This window comes from Diabrotica virgifera, chromosome 4, assembly GCF_917563875.1.
Source record: "Diabrotica virgifera virgifera chromosome 4, PGI_DIABVI_V3a".
NCBI lineage: Eukaryota > Metazoa > Arthropoda > Insecta > Coleoptera > Chrysomelidae > Diabrotica > Diabrotica virgifera.
Window position 1 is genome coordinate 213,135,051 of NC_065446.1, and position 23,571 is coordinate 213,158,621.

Genomic DNA, 23,571 nt, shown 5'->3' on the forward strand with positions numbered 1-23,571 from the left:
TAGTGAGACAAGGAGTTTCTACACATTTTCTGTGAGATTTGAGATGATTTTTATGGATAGTCCATCAGTACTACAGGATGATTTGGTTTTGATACTATCGATCGTTTGGATCAGTTCAGATTTATCGATTGGTCTTATAAAGAATGAATTCGAAAACACTCCTGAATTAAGGAGATAGGAAATGGGATATTTTTGCCGCAAAATAGTAGGAGCTATATTTCTACTCACATTAACGAAGTACTAGTTTAGATTTTCAGGGTTTGGAAGGGCAAATGTTTGAGCTGCGTGAGATCTATTTCGAAGATCGTTTATTATGGACCAAGTTTCTTTTGCAACACTTTTAGAGCTTCCCAGACGATTTTGGTGGTAGGCTTCTTTAGCTGATTTGATGAGTTTTAGACAGGTTACCCTGTACTTGGTTACATATTGAGTGACAAAGTTGGTTTTTATTACACTTTTTGATATAGCCTTATTCTGTATGATCATGAATATCATTTTTTATTATCAGTTAACCTACCCCGCCTACTGCTGGATTTTAATGTTGTTTGTAGAATAGTTATTGGCTACATTTTAGTTCGATACATTGCTTTCATTTTCGGCGTATTTCTGCCAGTCCAGTTTCGACGTATTTCAGCTGTCACTGTCCACTTTATTTTTTCATCTGATTCTAACAACTTATAGCACTTAGCTTGCGCATGTTGGATGTGGCTATGTGTTTTTAATTTGTGTGACGTGTTCTAAGTCTATGTTTCTCTTGTTTCTTTATTCTCGAATTTCTACCTCCCATCTCAGAATGAGGCTTTCTAAAGCGCCAGTGGTATTTTAACTATCGTATAAATAGTAGGGGAGTAAAATATGCTAAATATGCAATCACTCGAATGCTTTAGGGACCTACTGGGTTCTGAAGAGTAGGTCATAAAACCAAAAAAAGTTAAGTAAATTTTTCCATTTTAGTGGGGACTTGTCCATTTTTAATTTAATTGTCCATTTCCAACAATAGCTTCTTATATTATAGCCACATCTATCCATAATTGGAAAAAATGTCTCTTATAAAGTTACTTATTTTTGCGCAAGGAATCCGAATCTGCGATAAAAAATGGGGGCTACCATTTAAGATTTTAAAGTGTCTCCACCTTCCGCGGGGGTCATGCTTGGTGCCATTCGATAGATTTTTCTAAAATATTGAATAAGTGTATTTTTCAGTTTTTCTATCTGATGTTCATTTCGCGAAATATCGCGGGATTCGTATTTAAAATATTAAATTTACCCCCACCCCTCTCCGTGGGAAGTCGTGTTTGGTATCATTCGATAGATTTTTGAAACATATTGACTAGTAAGTTTTAGTTTTTCGATCTGTTATTCATTTCGCAAAATATTCGCTTTTTTCTTGTGAAACTTTGGGATTCACCCATTTCCTTATGCCCCGCTCAAATCGTCAGATTTTTGAAATATGCACTGTTTTGCATGTACTTAACTTACCTTATCTTAATATGACGATTTTGTGTTATTCTAAGGATATATTTTTTTTCGCCCCCCCCCTTAAGAACTGAATATATGGTAGAGGTACATTTTCAGGGTACAAGGTTTCTCCCCATTTAATAATCTGACGCGCTCAAGTAACTGCAAAAATCCCCGCTTGGGTTCCCCTACCTATAGCTATCCTTTTATCGATAAAAATTTATTGTTTCAGAAAACTAAATATTTATATTTAATTAAAAAAACTAAGGAGATAAATTGATTTAGTAAACGAAATTTGTTAAAACCCTTGAAATGAGACTCTAACAAAAAAGAATGTGTGTGTACTTTGTACGTACGTAAGAAGTTATACTTCTATTATATGATTATATGATTATAAACGAAATTAATATACTTTTTATTTATATTTTATTTAAATATAAAACTTATTTATACTTACTCCTTCTCAAACATTTTTATTAAAACAGTGCCAAAAATTAAAATAATAAAAGAATAAAACACACACAAACACATTAAAAATGCCACAAATGATTTCTGAACATTAATTGTCGGAAAATTTTTTAACTAAACACGTATTTTCTGAAAATAAAATTATATAATAAATATACTTACAATCATAAAATGTATAAAAAAAATAAAAAAATAAAAGTTTCTATTGGGATTTAAACCAACTTACCAGCGTGGCTGGTATTGGCGTTGTATTGGAGTTCACTCGCATTAAACGCTTCGCCACGGAGACAGTGTGTCATTATGTGCGAAGATCGACTAACTAAACGGATTAAACATTTGACATTTTTGCATTATGTAAATCAAATTATTTTGATTTTGAATTGAAATGATTTAGAATGAAAAAAATACAACAAAACATAGAGTAAGAAAACAATATATTAGGTGAATATTGATAGAAATTTTGATGGTAATCAAATTATGTAAATAAAAGTATTACATACTATGTATTTTGGTAGGTTCAAATGATATTACATACTATGTATTTTGGTAGGTACCTATGATACATTCACAATTATTACGTACCTGTTGTTTTAAAAACTATTTAAAAATCACTACAATTATAAACTTTTTTGTTTTGCCATATTTGATAATTTTTGTCATGTCATTTGTACATCCAATCAGAACAAAGTTGTAATGCGACTGCGCCGGGATCAAAGGTTTTAATCCTATTAGAATTCACCCTCATATCGCGCCTAAAGCAGTATAACTTCAAAAATGGTATTTGGTTTAAAGGAGAAATAATTCAACACATGTCATGTAAGTCTTATATCAAGTTTATTAGTTTTATAATCGATTTTACAGACTTTTTAGTTAAACTGAATAACATAAATTTAGGTCATAACACCTGCAAATTTTTCTTCAAGTTCTGCTGCAGAATATTTATTACCAGTTGTGCCTGAACTTCCTAATAAAACTTTAGTCTCTTCTGTACTACTGCATTCCGCATCCCTGGTATCAACATCAACAATAATATCACTTAAAGCTTGCCTAAAGCTAGATAATGGACAGCTTAAGTCACATCCGTTAACGCTGATCTGTTTGAGAGTATCTCCGTCTTTGTTAAACACTTTAACTACGTTTTGCCAGTTTTCTTTATGCAGTTCTATATAAATTGTGGATGCAAATGCTGGAGGAAAACTGGGACTAAAAGCACCAAATGCATTCAAAATTGCTGCCATATTGGTGTCGTGTGCGCTGTACATTTTGTACTTATAGGACGAGCTGGAATCAGCTGCCATTGATTCCAAGTAGGTCACAACTTCATTCATAAATGGTCCAATACCTAAAAATGAATAAAGGGAATAAGAATAATGGCAAAATAGCTCTTACTTCAACAATACTAATTTAAGCGACAAATCAACATTTTATCGGTTCTAAACAAAATGGAAATATAAGTCAATACACAGAAACACTATCTAATGACATAACGAAAGGATCTCAATATAAAAATCATAAACATAAACAAATTAAAAATGGAAAGTCACCAGGGGAAGATCAAATACCAAATGAACTCTTAAAATATGGAGGTGATCACCTTGTACAACAACCGCAACTTCTTATTCATAAAATAATCACGACGAACAGAATACCAGATGAATGGGGAGAGAGACCATGCTGATGTTCTTCAATAAAGGAGATAAGAAACCCAAATAATTGTCGAGCAATTAATCTTTTAAATACAATCAACACTCAAATTGACAACAAGAATTATAGCGACAAAAATAAACGAACGTATAACTCTGCAAGAGGAACAGTAAAGATTTCGGACAGGAAGATCATTCACGGATGCAGTTTTTGTAATAAGACAAATAAAAGAAAAGTCACTGGAATACAACAAATCAGCATATATGTGCCTGGTAGATTTGAAGAAAGCGTTTGATAGAGTAAGAATTCGGGACGCGATATATTTATTATATGAAAAGGGAACATCAATGGATTTATTAAAAAGCATTGAGAATATATAGATAACATAGCTATGGTAAGATGTAAGGGAAATCTATCGCACCCTATCAAATGCGAAACTGGCATTAGACAAGGAGATTCGCTGAGCCCATTAATATTTAATCTGATAATGGATGAAATCATAAAGAAAGTTAAAAAAGAAGAGGATATAGAATGGGAGAAAAGGAAATAAAGATAATCTGCTACGCCGACGACGCCATAATAACAGCCGAAAATGAAGATGACCTACAAAGATTAATTAAAGAATTCGAAGACACGGCTCTCATATACAACTTGGTGATCTCAGCAGAGAAAACTAAATCGATAGCGGTATCAGCGGAACCGAGACGATGTAAATTGGTCGTAAATAACAAAATAATTAAACAAGTGATGGAAACAGAATACTTGGGAATAAAAGTGTCAAGCTACAAAAAAGTGGAAGAAGAAGTACAAAAACAAGTGAACATGGCCAACAGAGCAGCAGGATGTCTCAAAAACACAATCTGGAGAAACAAATACCTTACAATGGAAACGAAAACCAGGATATATAAATCAACAATAAGACCGATAATGACGTATGCGGAGCAAACAAGAGCAGATACGCCAAAAACACACACACTGCTGGAAACAGCAGAAATGAAAGTCTTACGAAAAATAACAAACCAAACTCTTTTTGTTTTTTAACTAAGTTAATGGCACTGGCGTAGCCAAAAGGCCAGTCATGTTTTCTTATAGTTTTATCAACCATTGCCTACTTATACTTACATTTATATACGTGGTATATTGAGTAACAATAATTTGTATACAATACAATAATGGTATGTTAGTAAATGCCTAATAATTTTGTTTGCATATTTTTATTATTATTTATTTATGTATTTTTTTTTGTTTTTTTTTGGTTTTATTTTGTTTTTTTTTATTTCTTTTCGTTTTGTTAGGATTTATGTATATTTTGTTTATTGTTTTGTTTTTTTATATTATTATTATAATTTTTTTATTTTTTAGTTGTTTTTTTGCTTTTTATTTCTTATTTTTTTAATTATTTTTTCGGTTTAGGCTTACAATGAAAAATTTTTTTGTCTGTCGCAATACTGCTTACAATGTAATGTTAGTAGATTTTACATACTGATATATAATATTATAAATACTATTATCCTCTAATGTCAATATATTTGAAAAATTTATTGGAAATTTCATATTGTAAGATATTAAATTTTGATAAAGCTTGTCAATTTCTAATTTTTTTAAAGGACATTCTAAAATAATATGTTGTAAATCGGCAATTTCATCACACAGACATTTATTATTATCTAACAAACCTATTTTGCATTTATACACGGGAAATAAGGCATGATTACAGCGCATTCGACTTATAATCCGAATAACTGAACGATTACATATATTCTCAAACCATCAAACCAAACTCTAAGAGACAGAGTAAGAAGTGAGGAAATACGAGCGATATGTGGTATAGAAGAAATAAACATGTGGACCAAAAGAAGAAAAATAGAATGGAATCAACAGATAGAAAGAATGACAGAAAATAGAATAGTACGAATAGCAAGAGAAAAACCGCCAAATGTAATATCATTGGGACGACCGAGGAAGAGATGGTCAGACAATGTCAATTGAGGCTAAAAACCGAAGTAAAACAGGCATTGAGCCTATTTATAAAGTAGGAAGGAGAAGACAAACATATACACCTCTTCAAAAGAAAAAGAAGATGAGGAAAAGGGGGTGCATTATAAGTAGGTAATTAGACAAAGGATTCGAAATATTACTGTAGTAATGCAAAAGTCTGTAATGCAAAACTGGGTAAGTCTATACACAAGTTAATAAAAGGTAAATGCAGTAAACATCATGAAACAGGTAAAGATGAACAATGGCTAATAGGATTTGAAGTGGGAAATTGAATGGTGGTCAGAAGTACCCAATTGAAAAGAAAAGAGATATAAAAATATAAACTTTGACGTCCCTGGATGGTAAAATGACATTAAATGTGCTTATTTAAAGAAACAAGAAGTGCACACTCTATATAATTCAGATCATTTTTGAGTAAAACTCAAGACAAGAATATTACAACAAAAAGAAATAAAGTCATAAGTAAAATTCAAAGGAAGAAATTTTATATTATGAGTACTTCGTAACGAAAAAAAAAAGAATGTGTGTACTTTGTACGCACGTAAGAAGTTATACTTCTATTATATGATTTCAACGAAATCAATATACTTTAAACAGTTTCTCTACTACTTTCCAAAAATTTTTATTAAAACAATACCAAAAATTAAAAAAATAAAAGAATAAAACACACACAAACACATTGAAAACTGCCACAAATGATTTCTGAACAATAATTGTTGCCAAAAATTTTAATTAAATACGTATTTTCTGAAAAAAATTATATAATAATATACTTAGAATCATAAAATCTATAAAAAAATGATATAACTTGCATTGGGCTTGAACCTACTTCCCGTGTATCCCACCGTACGAGAGTCGAACCGATTTCAAACTGCACCACCTTCGCGTATACGTCATGTGGGAATATACACAAACTGAACAACTTCTGACATTTTGTTTATATGAATTTTTAGTAGTTTGATTTTTGTCGAATTAAAATACAACAATATATAGAGTAAAAACGATACATTAGATGAAAATTTGTAGTTTGTCCGTAATCAGATTATGTAAATTAAAGCATTGCCTCCTAGGGGTATAGCATAGCAAGTACTAGGTAAGTACATTATTTTTTTTACATTTTCCAAATAGGTATAAAGATAATTTTTATTGGAATACAACTTAAACATTTAGAATTACGCACCTGTGGCTTTTCAAAACTATTTAAAAAGTCACTATAATTATAAATTTGATTTTATTTCTGTCCTCATAACAATAAAAACTAATATATTATACAACATTTTTGTTTACCGATAACCTCCATATTGAACAATTATTGACAGATCATTTCAACACCCAATCAGAGCCCGTATAAAGACTAATACCAAACTGTTGGTGTGCGCATGCGCGCAGATCAATATAAATTCACCCTCAATCTCAATCGCGCCTAAAGAAATATAACTTCAAAAAGTCAAAAATGAGTATCAAAAAGAGATAAGAAAAGTATTATAGACAAAAAATCTACTAATCAGATAGTCATTATGCGAAAAAAAAAAGAAATAATTACAGTAGCAGTAAACAACAACAAATGATAAAAGACAAAATAGATCCGTCCATCTGGCTTATGTAGATCTTATGAAGGCGTATGACTCGATACATATAACCAATCTATGGGAAGCAATGGGAGAGATCGAAGTTCCACAAATATTAATAAAAGCAGTAAAAACACTACAAGAATAACAAAGTAGTTATCAAAACGTTCAATAGATGCAGTCGATTTAAGACGACAAAGAGACTGCTATAGGGCTGCTTTACGGCTCCTACCGTATTTAAAATATTCCTGGAAAAAGACTTGAGACAATGGAAAAGAAAATGCAAAGGAATGGGCATACCAGTAAGAAATGAATAACTATATAGGTACCCTAAGTTTTGCTGACGACACAAGACCAAGATGACCTCAGATTTTTGAGGACTGAAACAGAAATATACAAAGAATGGCATGAGAATATACCTAAAGGTAACTGAATACTGAAAAAGAAAACAAGTTTTGAAAATTCATATCTGGGATGTAGCTACTGAGACTTTAAAAAGCATGTTAGACAACAAGCCAATAAAGCAGCTTATATAAAGGTATATTATGAGATCGGTTATATGGAAAAATAAAGATATAAAATAGATCATAATGTGTTTAACACATGCTAAAGCAGCGACAAAAGAATAAAACGAATAGTTAAAACCCCAGAAATATTAGCAGTGACATCAAGTGCTTGGAAGAGGTTTAAAGATATAGATGACCAAATAGTCGCACATCAATATAAAATCCAGAATAGTACACAATGCGGAAAACAGAAACCATGGGAATGGAACTAGACTAGAGCATTTAGCATTAAAAACACCGGAATAAATCGATTTTTAAATACAACACCTAGAGACTTGCACTTTTTTGCATTCTGTTCAGGATGTCAGGAAAAAAGTCTACTATAGAAAAATGTGCAAAAAAATTTCAAACTAAGCATAGTAAGGGGAAGATTTTGTTACTAGGGGGTTTTTGGTATTGCCTTTATTATATGTAAGACACCCGTAGCACCCCGTAGCAGCTGGTGACTAGGGTCACGATATCTTCTAGATTTTCGAGGGATTTCGCCACTAAATTTATGCAAACATATTACAGGAAGAGTTTTTGAGGTTGCCGAACACGAATACGCCGTCATAACTGACCCCCAGAGCACATAGTGCCCACGGTCACTGCTAAGGCAGGTCATCTTCTGGAGTGTCGAAGGTTTTTGGCCTTGAATGGATGCAAATAGATTACTAGGCGGTTTTTGGGGTCGGTGGATAAAAATACTCGATCAGAACCGAATCCCGGATCATCAGGTGCCCCAGGTCAATGCTCAGGCATGTTATTTTTCAGAGGTTGGAGGGTTTTTGGGCACCAGGTGCACTGGTGGTCGGTCATAATGCCATATTCTTGTTCAGCCACCCCAAAAATTCTCGCGTAATCTGTTTGTATCAATTAAGTGCCGAAAATTCTCGAAACTTCAAATAACGTGCCTTAGCAGTGAACGTGGGCACGAGGTGCTCTGGTGGTCGGTTCTGCTAGCATATTCATCTTCAGCGATCCCAGAAACTCCCGAGTAACAAAATCTAGCGCTTAATATACAGTAAAAGCTGCCATATCCGGATCAATGTGGCGACAGACCGATCCGGATATGAAAAAATCCGTATATCAAGACCACTACTTCTTTTACAGTCTCTGAAACGTTTTCTCCTTCATACATTCCAGTAATCAACGCCGTCAATAACTTTCGTCGATAGACACGTTTTATAGATTCTATAATACATTATTTCGCCATCTTTTAGTTCTTCTTTTAGTGCGCTGTCCAACAGCAGGACTGCCCTTCTCGGTAGATTTCGGTAGATCTGGACGGCGCAGAACCGTCCGGATATGGGAAGGTCCGGATATGACAGGTCCGGATATGACAGGTTGTACTGTACTTATTTTGACATGTTTCTGCACCTTTAGATGCATTTTATAAAGTTTGAAATACAATAGTATAGATTTCTATAGTAGAATTTTTTCCTGGCATCATTCTGAACACAATGCCAAAAGTTGCAATTCTCTAGATGGTGTATTTAAAAATATATTTATTTTATGCTAAATGCCCTAGTCTAAACTAGCATCCTACTGTATGCGACACAGTCAAGGGCTGAGAACCATAGGGTTCCAAGCGACAGTTTGTACAAAACTTGTTTTTAACAGAAATCTATTGTTCTTTGAATTCTGCATAGAATGGTAATAAAAGTTCTGCCATTCGTTGAAAGATAGCGCCACAGTCCACAGTGAAATCTAGTTCCAAGTACACGAAATGCTTTTAAAATTAGAACCGTAGAGTTGCATGTACTACAGTGAGAGTATTGTTGAAAGTTAAATGTCAGTTTTATCAGTTAAAATTTATTATTTTCTTGTTTTGCAATGTGTCCTTTGTGTCCGAAAATGAATCTTGGTCGGATTATTGTAGCTACTGTTTTGAATATCTACCAGAAAATTGCCACTTTTCTTAAATATGTTAAATATATGTCTTAAATATGCGAAGAAATCATATGTACTGTGCCTTTACATAAGAGTTATTTAGGCATACCACACTGATAAAAGAGGGAAAGGGACAAAACATGGCATTTCAAGCAAATAAAAGGAACTAATAACAGAACATATACAATCTTTTCCATAATGTAGAGACACATTATTGCAGGAAAAATTAAAAAAAAAAAGATATCTAGACCCAACACTTAACGTACAAAAAATGTATGATTTGTACATTAAAATGTTCAATGCAATAATATACCTCCACAAACGCTGTTGTTGTGTAGGCACATTTTTCTTTTTGAGCATAATCTAGCGTTCGTGCAACCGAAAAAGGATAGGTGTGACGTCTGCGAAGAGAATAGATTGGCCAAAAAAGAGAAGAGGGTGCATGCAAAAGAGGAACAGACATATCATTCCCACATTACAAAGAAATTGATAATGCGCCAAGAACGTGAAAGTGACAAAAACAACAGGAATCAAACTGTGCCATTATATGTTTTGATCTGAAAAATGTCACAAATTTAGCTAAATCTGAAGTCTCTGTGCTGTTTTACAAAGAAATTAAATGTATACAATCTGACAGCTCACAGTTCAGTGTCACAGCTCACTGTTGATTCAGAAGGTTACTGTGCAGTATGGACAGAACCATTATGTGGGAGATCAGTCAATGATTTGTCTAGTGCCCTAATACAAATTTTAAAAAAAGTAGATTTAAAACATCCAGAAATAAATGAGACAATCACATGGAGTGATAGTTGTGTTCGTCAGAACAGCAACTCCCTGATTTCAGTAGCAGTCACTGACTTTCTGAACAAACATCCTAATATCCAAATGGTAACTATAAAATACTCCATACCTGATCATTCGTGCATACCAGGTGGTCGATAATATCGACAATATGATAAGTACAGGGAAGAAACAAAGAGTGGTTCCCATAGATAATATTTCTGCGGACTTTGTAGTAGCTCCAACACAAAACCAAAATTTATGACTGAGAAAAAGCTTGAGCATATTGAGTTTGCGTATAAATGGATGCCACTGGAATATCAAAATTACATGAAATGTTTGATTTCTGAAATGAAGCAGTTTATAAATAAAAGTTAATTTTCTACTCTTTGTTAACGTTCTTCTTCCTTTGTTTTAAAAATTCTTCCAACATCATGGTATAGGCTATTATTGTTATTAGTGCTACAAAGGCAATAAAGTATACAATGATGATATAATATGTCATACGATGCCACAAAGTTCCAAGTACAGCAGTTACAGTGCCATAAGGTTCCAAGTACAAATGTATCATTTTGAAAAAACCATGAAATTTGCATTGTTTTAAGAATTACTGTATTACCAAATCCCTAAGCAATAATATATAACATATCTGACAAAGTATCATTTTGTCAGAACCGTTTTATTTGCCAGCAAACTTTGAAGTTCGTTTCCTGAAAAATTTTGTGAATTTCGCTTGGAACCCTATGGTTCTCAGCCCTCGAGAAACATCCTACTTAATTATAGCGAAAAACTGGGCCGGCTAAAAAGAGATTTAAACCACCAGACATCAGGAAGGTTGATAAAAAGGTAACGAAATACCTGATATTGAATTTAAAAATACAAATTCATTGTTAAGATCCGAAAACAACAGTGGGGGAGTGCAATTAGAACGAAAACATGTATTGTTTCGGAAAAATTCAAACAAGATTATATTTTCCTAAAACATTTTTTGTTAGTTTATATACATGTTAAAGTAAAAAGTTCTAGTTGGGGATTTGGCCGCCAATTGTTTATTAATTGTTTAAACAATAACAATTGTTTTGTATTAATAATTTTAAAAATATCGTTAAATTCATCATTTTACTTTAATCAAATATGTTTCTATTTTGTTTTTGATTATGCTGAATCCGAATATGGCATTGCAATTTGAGAATTCTTATACATAAGCTCTTATACAGTATGTCTGCGTAGCTAGGAACCACATGGAAAACTTTTTTATTATCAATTTCACGAAAAAAAGTTATTCTTCATAAAATGCTCTGGATAGTCAAAAATCTAAAACTAAACCATCAGATATCAAATTTTATCAATTTTATACGAGTTATGTCAAAAATATGAATTTCGTTGAAGAGTAAAGTACCTTTAAATTCCAGAGTATCAAAAAATGCTATTATGAAAAGTTGTTTGAAATTAAAAACTATGTTTAAATATACAATTACATTATTATAATCGAAAAAATTTTTTCAATTTTTTCTCAAATTACGGATACTCACCATCATTTTATTACAGTTATTATGATAACTATTTTATTATCACTTTTACGAAAAAAAGTAATTCTTCATAAAATGCTCTCCCTGGTCTAAAATCTTAGATACAACCATCAGATATTAAACTTTTTTAATTTTATACGAGGTATGTAAAAAATACGATTTTTTCTTAAGAGTTAAGTGCCTTTATTATTCACAATATTTTAATTAGAAGGATGTAATTGAACACTTGAACAAATTTTTTACTTCCAAACAATTTTTCTTAATAACAATTTTCGATATTGTGAAATTTAACGATATACTCTTTAGTGAAATTCATATTTTTTGACATACCTCGTATCTAATTCATTAAATTTAATATTTGATGATTGCATCTTGGATTATATGCGATGCAGAGTATTTTATAAAGAATAACTTTTTTTCGTAAAACTGATAATAAAAAAGTTGTCAATAGGTTCCAAGTTACGCAGACATACTGTATAAGAGCTAAAAAAAATTTTTTTGCTGAACATTTATTATGAAATTTATTATTAAATGTATTTTAGGTTTTACAGAAAAAAGTTTTGATCACTTTATATGAACATTTTTTTAGCTGGTAATTTTCGGTTTTTGTATTACATTTTTGTTATCTTTCTTAATTTTCTCAAAAACAATTAGTCTATTTCATTTCCAAAGTAAAATAATTTAGTGCATTTTAAAGACTACACCCTAAGCTTTAAAAAGGCACTTATAAAACTGTAATAGGTCTGTTCAAACTTGAGTAATACCGTCTTAAAATGGTGGTAATTCTATAAAACTACGAAGATTTCAAAAATTACATTTTTTGAGACGTCATATCATTTGAATTAAATTTTTGAGACTTTTTGACTGAAACATCATTTAGTAAGATGCTTGAAAGGTAAGTTGTGCAAAATTGAGAGTTTTATAAGAAACATTGTATTAGTTACACATTTTTAAATAATTTTTATACAAAATTTATGTAAGGCTCAATTTCCGCCCAGACCGTACTTTTATGCCCATACATTTTATTTCTTTTTATTATATGTAACCAAAAGATAGACTAATTACTTTTCTTTCATGTTAAATTTGTAAAATTTTATTTGATCCATTAGTTAAAGAATTGCATTAAAATAACTTAACCGCGCACTTCGCCGTACGCTAGTTTACAATGCGCGAGTGCGCCAATATTTGTGAGAAGGGTGACTTTAGCGTTATAAATAAAAAATTATAGAAGATACAGATTTAGTTTTAGAAAATTCTTTATATAAGGTTTTTTTTTGTAAAATTTTCTGAAGTTGTCAATGGCTAAGTCAGTTTTTTTCTAAAGTTTATATTTTCGGAGTTATTTAAAAAAAACATCTAATGTCGTAGTTCATTTGTTTAATAAAAACTGAAGCACCCGAGTTCTCGAGTAGAACTTTTTGATATGTTGTTCATTAAATATTTCTTATTGAAATTACAAAAAGTTCTATCTTGTTTGATTTTTTACGAAGGGAAAATCTATATGCACTCCCCTACAGGCCTAAAGCCTAAAATAAAAATAAAAATAATCTAATACTTACATAGTCTTTTCATTGTGGTCGTGTGTGTAAATAATTCAAAAAATTTTCCGGCCATTGTTCGAAGAGGCTCGGGATATACAGATTTAGTCCAAGCTGGTAAACTTAATCCAGCAGAATTTTCTGCTTTTAAAGGATCCCATATACCATATAAGCTCATTATGTCCGTGACATTGCTTCCACTATTATTCGTTAAATATTTATATAGTTCAGCATTTTCTGAGTCGATCTTTGTAAATTCTGGGCTACCTATTACAGCTGCTAATGTTTTGGTGTATGCTGGACAGTTTGGTGGGAAAAAAGAGCTAAATAAAACGGCGCTATCAGGAGGGTGAATGGGTATGGGTTGCCAATCTATTTTGTTTTGCCACTTCTGATCCGATGTTGATATAGGAAATAAACCGTAAATATTACTCTGAGCAGACATATGCGTACGATCTACATCTGTGGTTTGGGCATAAAAAAAGGATGGATCGTACTTTTTGGGGATGAAATTTGAGTATCTACTTCTTGTATATTGACCTAGTTTCATATGCATTCTTTTTCCTTCCTAAAGATATAAAATACAGAGTTAATCTAAATCTGAATTACTACAATAATTAATCAATTGTTTTTAATATTTTACAAAAATCGTTGCTCTTATCTGACGGACAATATAATGTCAAAATGAACTAAATGATCAATATGAGCATGCATTTAATAGCGAAATCCAATGAAATTATTTAAAGAATAACCTACAATAAAGGAGTTCCTAAAAAATCATGTGGTGCCATATGCTGGGTTTATTTGAAATGGTTTTCTGCTGATGCAAGATCAAGCAATACCGCACACAGCAAATATTGTCTGGTTAGTATAGTATTAGCAACATTATTAGAACAAGCAACACTTGCCTTTTCCTTATTTTCCATTTGTTAGATACTAATGATAATGTGTTGAAAAATATTGATCAACATTAGACAAGAGAGGACAGCAATGATAACAGAGAGGCATTCTAATAAATGGGAATCGATAGAAGATAGTGCAGCTTATCAGAATCTCATAACTTCAGAACTGAAAGAAGTAGAACATCTAAATGAAAATGCATTAGATATAGAGATGACAAGCATGCGAATAAACAGTGCGATTCGAAACGCTCATAGCAAATATAAGGAAAAAAGAAAAAACAAGATAGATAAACTTACTCAAGCTACTAAAGACCTTATAAACAAAAGAAGAGAATTGAAAAACAAATACACAGATAATTGTGCAGCACTTAGACAGTTAAACAAATATATCACAAAATCCATTCGAAAAGATGTCAGAAATTACAACACTGAACACATAACTCAAGCCATTGATAAAAATAAGAGTTTAAAGGTATGCGCTGACAAATGACTGAAGGATCGAAAAATATTTGTAAACTTGTAAATAAAAAAGGAGAAGTAACAACAAATAAGGAAGATATTTTAAAAATTGCTCAAGATTTTTACTCAGAATTGTATAAGCGAGAAGAACTTCCAGATCCTGATCAAAGTCAAATACCAACAGTTCAAAATGTAGGCTCAGAAGACATCCCAGATATCACAACAGAGGAAATAAAATCAGCTCTCTCGGAGATGAAAAACAATAAATCACATGGAGAAGATGGGATAGTCATTGAACACATCAAAGGAGGAGAAACGTTAATAAATGTGTTGAAAAAGATGTTCAATGTTTGTTTGACAAGAGGCGTAACCCCCTCTCAGTGGCTTAATGCAATAATAACCATAATGCATAAAAAAGGTCAAATTTCAGATCTGAAGAACTACAGACCTATTAGTTTGCTCTCCCATACATACAAACTATTCATGAAGATAATAACAAAACGGCTTGTGAACAAACTGGATAGTTACCAACCTTGTGAACAGGCTGGGTTCCGCTCCAGATACGGAACAAACGATCATCTACAAGTTATAAAAACGCTAATAGAAAAGTGCACAGAGTATAACAAGCCTATCTTTCTTATATTCGTAGATTATGAAAAGGCGTTCGATACTATAGATTATCATAAAATGCTTCGAGCATTGGCGGACTGCCACATTGACTACCGATATATCGCCTTGATTAAAAGTATCTACGAAACTGGTACAGCTTGTGTTCGACTTCATGAAGATACCAAGAAATTTAGAATAGAACGTGGAATTAGACAGGGTGATACTATCTCCCCGAAATTGTTTACAGCTGTTCTTGAATATATGTTCAAGCAAATGGAAGGAGAGGATAATATGGGAATCAATATAAACGGGGAGGATCTGAACCACCTAAGATTTGCCGATGACATCGTTTTAATATCTGATAGAGTTGGTAAAGCTACAAAAATGCTGCACGCGCTCTATAAAGTGTCAAAAACAATTGGTCTTAAAATTAACACCTCAAAGACAAAATTTATGACCAACCTTGTAGTCAGCGATAAAATTCAGATTGAGAGTCATAGCATCGACCAAGTAATAGCTTACAAATATCTAGGGCATGAGATTTGCTTAGGCCGAGATAACCAGACAACTGAAATACAAAGAAGGATAGGTCTCACATGGGCTGCCTTCGGTAGATTAAATAACATTTTAAAGTCTAATATTCCAGTTTGTTTAAAAAGAAACGTTTTTGACCAGTGTGTTCTGCCGGTTCTTACATATGGTGCAGAAACACTAACTCTGACAAAAAGAACAATAAATAAAATAAGAGTTACACAACGCGCTATGGAAAGATCAATGTTAGGTATTACCATCAGAGATAAAGTACCAAACCTAGAAATAAGAAGAAGAACAGAAGTCACGGAGGCAGTTGAAAGAATAGCCATGGCTAAATGGGCTTGGGCAGGACTTGTTGCCAGACTGACGGATGACAGATGGACCAAAAGATTCTGGAATGGCGACCAAGGCAGGAGGCATATCGAAGCAGAGGACGACCACCGACTAGATGGACGGATGATATCAAGCGCATCACCACAAATTGGATGCAAGAAGCTCAAGATAGAAATAGGTGGAAATTTTTACGGGAGGCCTACGTTCAGCAGTGGACAAATATAGGCTAGTTGATGAATGATAATGTGGGCAATATGCAACAATAGTAAGTGACTAAATAAACAAATGATTTAATTTGATATAAATAAAAAAAATTAAAAAATGCAAAATTTCTTAAATTTGACGCGCAGTGGATATTTATGAACTGCCTTTATAATAGAGGCAGATAAAATTAAAATATTAACCCTGCTGTCCTGTTCGGGTCTATTTGACCCAAAAAATAATTTATTTCTTATTTTACAAATTATTACGCGGCGTAACGATTTGGTGTTTCGTGACTTTATTACCTAATATGAGTTCCTTCAATTGCATATGAGATAAACATTCAACTTCCTGATTTTTTTGATAAAAATGAAATTGTTACCTAGGGTACGTTCGGGTCAATGTGACCCGCGTATTTAATCCGTTAAAAATTACCTGTGTATGTGTGTTTAGTTGGCAGTATTCTATATTAGCAGTATCTGTGTGTCAGTCGGATACGTCTGTAAATAAAAACAGGTTTCTGCAAGCTAAAACTTGTAAAATAAACTGTAGTATAGCTGGACGATGTGGCAAACCAAATTATAAATATGACCAACATGGACGGACAGATGTATTTGGAACCAACTGGAAAGACATGAATAAAGTTGGTTTCCAAGCATACATTGGTGTCTTATTTTTAGCTAGAGTTTATAAGTCCCATGGTGAATCAACTAAAAGTTTATGGAATGAAGAAACTGGTCGTACTATATTTAGATCAACAATGTCGCTTGATATATTTACAAAAAGTTTGCAAGTAATACGTTTTGATAACAAAACTACTAGACAGGATAGAAGACGTTTTGATAAACTTGCGGCAATACGTGAAATTTATGAAATATGGGTAGAAAATGTAAAAAGAACTTTTAACCCTGATGAAAATGTTACCGTCGATAATCAACTAGTTGCCTTTAGAGGCCGCTCTCCCTTCAAATGGTACATTCCAGCAAGCCAGCGAAATATGACACAAAACTTTAGGGTTTATGTAATTATGAACAAAAAAAACTTCTTATGCTCTAAAATTGCAGATCTATACAGAAATGCGTGTGATGTGTGAGTTGAGTAGTGATTTGGAATACCACAATATTACGTGTTTAATAACTTTTTTACATCGTAAAATTTAGGAAAATTTCTTCTAAAACAAAGTAGATACAATGCCGGGGATTATAAGTAAAATAAACCGGAGCTTTCAGCAAAAATCGCGAATAAAGAAGTTCATAGCTCGTCTTTTTTGCTTCATGCAAGATTTGACAATATTCCCAAAAATAGCGAAAAATAGGCGAAAAAGCCCCAAATTATTTTAGATTACAATTCCAATAGGAGAGCAGTGGATACTCTAGATTAGCTTGTTGGCACGTATACATGTGAGAAGAGATAACTCGCTGGCCAGTGACTGTTTTTTATAATCTACTGGACATTTCTGCCTACAACGCGTTCGTGTTATGGGCATCAATAAATAACCAATGGAATACCAATCAATTGGGAGAACGGCGAATTTTTCTTGAGAAATTGGGAAAAAACTAATGACTCCAGTCATCATTTCCAGAAAAATATACCAATAACTAAAGCCTCTTACGAACTGGCAAAGAGGACACGAGCAGGAACAAGTAGACAAGATGGAAATACTAGTGAACCGTCTATCAAATCTAACTCCGCCTGCTAAAAGAACACGCTGTAAACTTGCCGTAAAAACGATAACAAGACAAATTATTATGTTGGATTATATCACAAACATATTTGTAAAATAGATTCTTTTTATTAATGTCCCAGTTGTAAACTGAATTTAATTTTTGTAGATATTTGTTACTAGGCTTTTTTGAAAGAAAAAATATCTTTTGTTTTTGTTAATAAGGTTTAATTTACATTAACAACATAATTTTTGTTTAATTAACCATAATTTCTTGTTAATAAAGTTTTATTTATCACCATTAGCTTATTTTATTTCGACTAAGGAGCGTAAACCATAGTTGGGTCATATTGAACCGAATAGTACATTTGTGTAGTTGACTCGAACGGGAGAGCAGGGTTAAACTCATTTTTTTTTTCTTTATTACGTTTTCAAGTAGAAGGAAACACAAACATTTACATAACTTTTAGCACGGAAATATAGTCCAGAGAAATAAGGTTTTTCTCGTGACACATCCCCTCCAGGCCAAAGCCAAATTTTTTAAGTGGTATGGATGCACATCTATATTAATAACCTATATGTTTCCTGCAGCCGATTATTATGATATACATAGTTATAAACAAATAAAAATCAAAAAATGGTAAATCTTGGCTTTTTTCGTCTATAACCAAAAAGTTAAGAATTTTAAACAAATTTGAGAGTAAGAAACTCATAAATCGTCTAAAAAATTTCAATATGGCGTTCGCTGAATATTTCTATCCTTATTGGTTGCGTAGAAAATTACAAAATAAATAATAAATTTTGAGTTTTCATAAATATTCATAACTTATGTAAAAATTAACTTAGAACCTTCTTATTACACGAATTTCTGAGATTTTTGGTGCTTAAATTATATTTTAAATTTCAAAACAATTGGTCAAATGTTTTAAAAGTTATTTAATTTGTTTACCCAAATTCATTTTTTTTTGCAACACTATCAGTCAGACAGTTATGAGGTTACAGTAAGACTTTTGACAGTTTATGGAAGAAGAACGTTTATACTATTCACTTAATTAAAAAAAAATGACAAAAAGTAACTTTAAACAGTGTAAAATTATTTTGCAAAAACACGTCGACTTTTTGCTTACTTAAAAACAATTAGAATAACTTTTTAACCGTTACCCGTAGAAACTTAGTTTTTTCATATTTTCAAAGACCGAATTTTTATACATATTTAGAAAGAAAAACAATTGTCTTAGGACAATTAGGGACGAAGTTACCCTCCCTTTTTTAATTCACATGTTTTTGCAAAATAATTTTGCAGTATTTAGAATTCTTTCTTGTTATTTTTTTTTAAATTAAGTTAATAGCATAAATCTTCTTCTTTCATAAACTATCCAAAGTATTAATGTAACTTCATCATTTTCTGACTTATGGCGTTGCAAAAAAAATTTATTTTTGATAAACAAATTAAATACTCTTAAACTATTTGACCAATTGCTTTGAAATTCAGGGTATAATGTAAGCACCAGAAGTCTCAGCATTCCGTGCAATAAGGACAATTTAAGTTAATTTTTACATAAGTTATGAATATTTATATAAACTCAAAATTTATTATTTATTTTGTAATTTTCTAAGCAACCAGTAAGGATGGACATATTCAGCGAACGCCATATTGAAGTTTTTTATACAATTTATGAGTTTCTCACTCTCAAATTTATTTAAAATACTTAACTTTTTGGTTATAGACGAAAAAAGCGAAAATTTACCGTTTTTTGATCTTGATTTGTTTATAACTACGTATATAATCAAAATCGGATGCAGGTAACATAATAGGTTATTAACATAGATGTCCATACTATTCAAAAAATTTGGTTTCGACCTGGAGGGGTTGCGTCACCAACAGGATACTTGTTTTTATTCATTCACTTGTCATAAATGTATACAAAAAACAGTATTTTATCTACTATTTATATTAAACACTTCAGGGATACTTTTTGTATTCATTCACTTGTCATAAATGTAGACAAAACCAGTGTTTTATATACCTACTATTTGTATGAAACGTATTTATATCTTTATAATAAAAAAAAATACATACATTAGTTAGTGCTCCTGAAGCTAATCCTCCCCAATATGATGAATCTCGATATGGATCGTTGGGGAAAAAAGATCCGGGTGTACGTTGCCCATGCCTAAAAACCTATGAGACAATTTTAGTTATTATATCTTGTATTATAAGATTGTAATATTTTACTTGCACATTTTTTATTAGTATTATTATTAGACAACAAATAAAACATCAAAAAAACTAAATTTTCAATCTAATAGCGCATAAAACAACATTTAAAAATGTTATTCTACATCTTAGCAGACTAAAACCAATGGGAAACCTTCTCTGGTAACACCTCCGAGGCTTCTACAATTTGCAAGCCATAACGGATGCTGAGACTAAGGAAGATGAGGGAATTTTACAATTTATAATTCTCGTCCCATCTGCTCAGCGCGGTTAAGTTTCAACGAGAATGGTTCCCTTCGCACTCCAATTGGAGTAAACATGTAAATAAAAAATGAATAACCATTTTCAATTTCATTGCAACACGAAACTACAGCCGCATCATTATTCCAGTTCAATTATAGAGTGCAACAAGCACCTCTACCGGTCTCGAAACTTATTAGTCTCATATCAGGAGGCACATATGCTGCTCTCTCTGACCCAACTAGGACAAACCCCGGCGTGCAGTCACGTGTTGCAACGAACTAAATGGCAGGGATGCGCCTGGCGGCATCTGCTATCAAAAAAAGCCTCTCTAAGTAGAAGCCTCGGAGGTGTTACTAGAGAAGGTTCCCATTGTTTTTAGTCTGGTAGGTTGTATAATAACATTTTTGGATTTTGTTTTATGCTCTATTAGATTGAAAACTTAGTTGTTTGATAGCAGTTGCCGCTAAGGCATCCCTGCCATTTCGTTCATTGAAATCCGTGACTGCACGTCGGGGTTTGTCCTAGTTGGGTCAGAGAGAGCAGCATGTGCGTCTCCTGATGAGAGACTAATAAGTTTTGAAACCGGTAGAGGTGCTTGCTGCACTCTCTGATTGAACTGGAATAATTATGGGGTTGTAGTTTCGTGTTGCAACGAAATTGAAAATGGTTATTCATTTTTGAAAACATAAAAACTTTAAAATTGCTCTGCTTACCTAAAAAACTAGCGAAAAAATCTAGATAATACACAATTGTACTATCCAAGGCACAATTTGAGTTTCAGTAAGGTTCATCGACGGTGGATACAATAATGAAAATAAGAGATATTGCTGGGAAGCGAACATTACCACACGACCTTCCAGGAGCGACTGGAAACCATATGACACCATTATCTAATTTATTATATAAAAATATATCAAAATTTTAATTGAATACTCACATAAATTGATTGATTGTAATATATATCGCTTTAGATGTATAAATAAATTATCTCAGGATGCGAGAAGCATAAGCTGTGAAAATTATTGGTCGACATATTTTAGATATAAGAATGAGAATGAACGATATTAGATTATCAAAAGGCTTTTGATAGAGTACGGCATCAGCAACTTGTAGGAATTTTAAATGAAAAGAATGTGGAATATCAATCTCTACTGGAATCAAAAGAAGAGTTTAAAATCAAAAAAGCCATATCAGAGGAAGAACAGGGTATATCAATAAACGGAAAAATCTTGAATAACATAAAATTCGCACACAAATGTGGGCCACATTACCAGACGTGTGAAATATGAGATACTGAGGCTCATAATGCAGTTTAAAATTGACGGTAAAGGATCCATAGTTAGAAGAAGAATTTCCTTTAACTTAAGAGACTGGTATAGTTGCAGCTCAGTAGGACTTTTCAGAGTAGCCTGCAATAAGGCACGGATAGCTGTAATGATAGCCATCCTCCGATGGGAGAAGAAACTACGAGAAGAAGATATTTAAACACTTGAAAGATTTCATATTAAATAAAGTTGAAACTCATCTACCCGAAAGAACAATAGGGTGGTACGAAAAAAACTTTTTTTTATTTCAGATCGCTATAGTGCACAAAACTTGCCATTGGTATAGACGTGGAAAAGCACTAATTATTATTTTTTTATTAATTTGTCTTCCGGTCGGGCAATGCCATCGAAATTAGCAAAAAATTGTGAAAAACCTTAATTTTTCATATTTCTCTTAAGCAGGCCAGATGGTTTTAATTGCGTTCCTATACCATGAATTAAGGGCACCCAAAGTCCGAAAATTTAACTTTTTAACTTTTTTGGCTTATGATTGAAAATTATTCTCTGAAATCTTTTCTTTCCAACGATATGTAACACATTATAGTATGAAATATCCATGGTTACAAAACTATTTGTTTTCTGAACGTCTGCACTCAACTTACCGTGTACCGGTATAGACCAGAGTAGAAAAATAAAAACGGGAAAAAAATCAATACAGGTATTTGAAGGTGCTAAATCGTAGGGAGGATATAGTTAATTAAAAATACATACAGAGGTACTCGTAAATCGACCTCATTTTTTTATAAAAAAATGACAAAGTCAGAAAATATTGTTTCTTGCCTATAGCATTTTTAGTATCATATTTACAGCAAAATTTGTGTTATGAAAGTTGTGTATCACAAAGAAACGATTAATTTAAATTTTTACAAGTTAAAATCCATCAAGAATTAACCGAGATAATTGCAAAAAACCGCGTTTTTTTGCACTATTTTGGAAATGTTAATAACTTTTACCAAATAGGTCGTATGAACTTATTATACCTTGATCATGAGGTAATTAAGTGCCTTTATTAGTTTACAAAATCTCAAGAAGATCTGTTTGTTAGTTTACAAGTTATGTTAAATGTTTATCCCAGACATCGAATGTTTAAACAATCATTGTTGCCCAAGGAGTGTTTTCAGAGCTTTTTGGCAAAGTGCAATGACTACTTAAAGACTCAAAGTACTAAGAAAGTTAAAACAAATAATATATTGGTTTTTTAAATGTTGTTAAACAAGTCGATAAAAAAATGGTAAATTTTTTCCTTATAAACAAATAGAATATCTTTGCCATTTTTTTCTGATAAATAATTATAATTGGTTGTGTCAAAAATCTGGTAAAAAATGCACATTAAAATTTAAAAAAAAAACTTTCTAGGACCAATAATAGCCAAGTTATACTTTTTTTTTTGAAAACTACATCTCTATTGTTTATAAATATTAAGAGTTGAAATTTTTACAGCATGGTAATAAATATCTATATTTTATATGACAACTGATAAGTACGAAATATCTTCTATTTAAAACGAGTAATAACTCTTTAAAATCAAGTTACTCACGCTGACTGAGCTGAGACCGTGTGATATGGAAGAATGTCTGAGTTCAGTTGCTCTAGTCGAGATTTTGCTATAGAAAGTTCAATTTGGAGCGCTTGAAAAATTTTATATCTCAGCTTCCAGAGAACG

The 23,571-nt window shown here is 32.1% G+C and overlaps 1 protein-coding gene across 1 annotated transcript in view; it reads right to left on the minus strand.

Moving 5' to 3' along the window:
• Positions 1 to 2,743: 2,743 nt before the first annotated feature.
• LOC114330545 (testicular acid phosphatase homolog) overlaps positions 2,744 to 23,571 on the minus strand; it is a 32,154-nt gene continuing 11,326 nt past the window's right edge. The window contains exons 2-4 of the mRNA XM_028279906.2: positions 20,203 to 20,304; positions 13,443 to 13,989; positions 2,744 to 3,268 (exon numbers count right to left, since the gene is read on the minus strand). Coding sequence (XP_028135707.1) covers positions 2,817 to 3,268; positions 13,443 to 13,989; positions 20,203 to 20,304 — 1,101 coding nt within the window. The 3' untranslated portion in view covers positions 2,744 to 2,816. The remainder of the gene's footprint in view (positions 3,269 to 13,442; positions 13,990 to 20,202; positions 20,305 to 23,571) is intronic.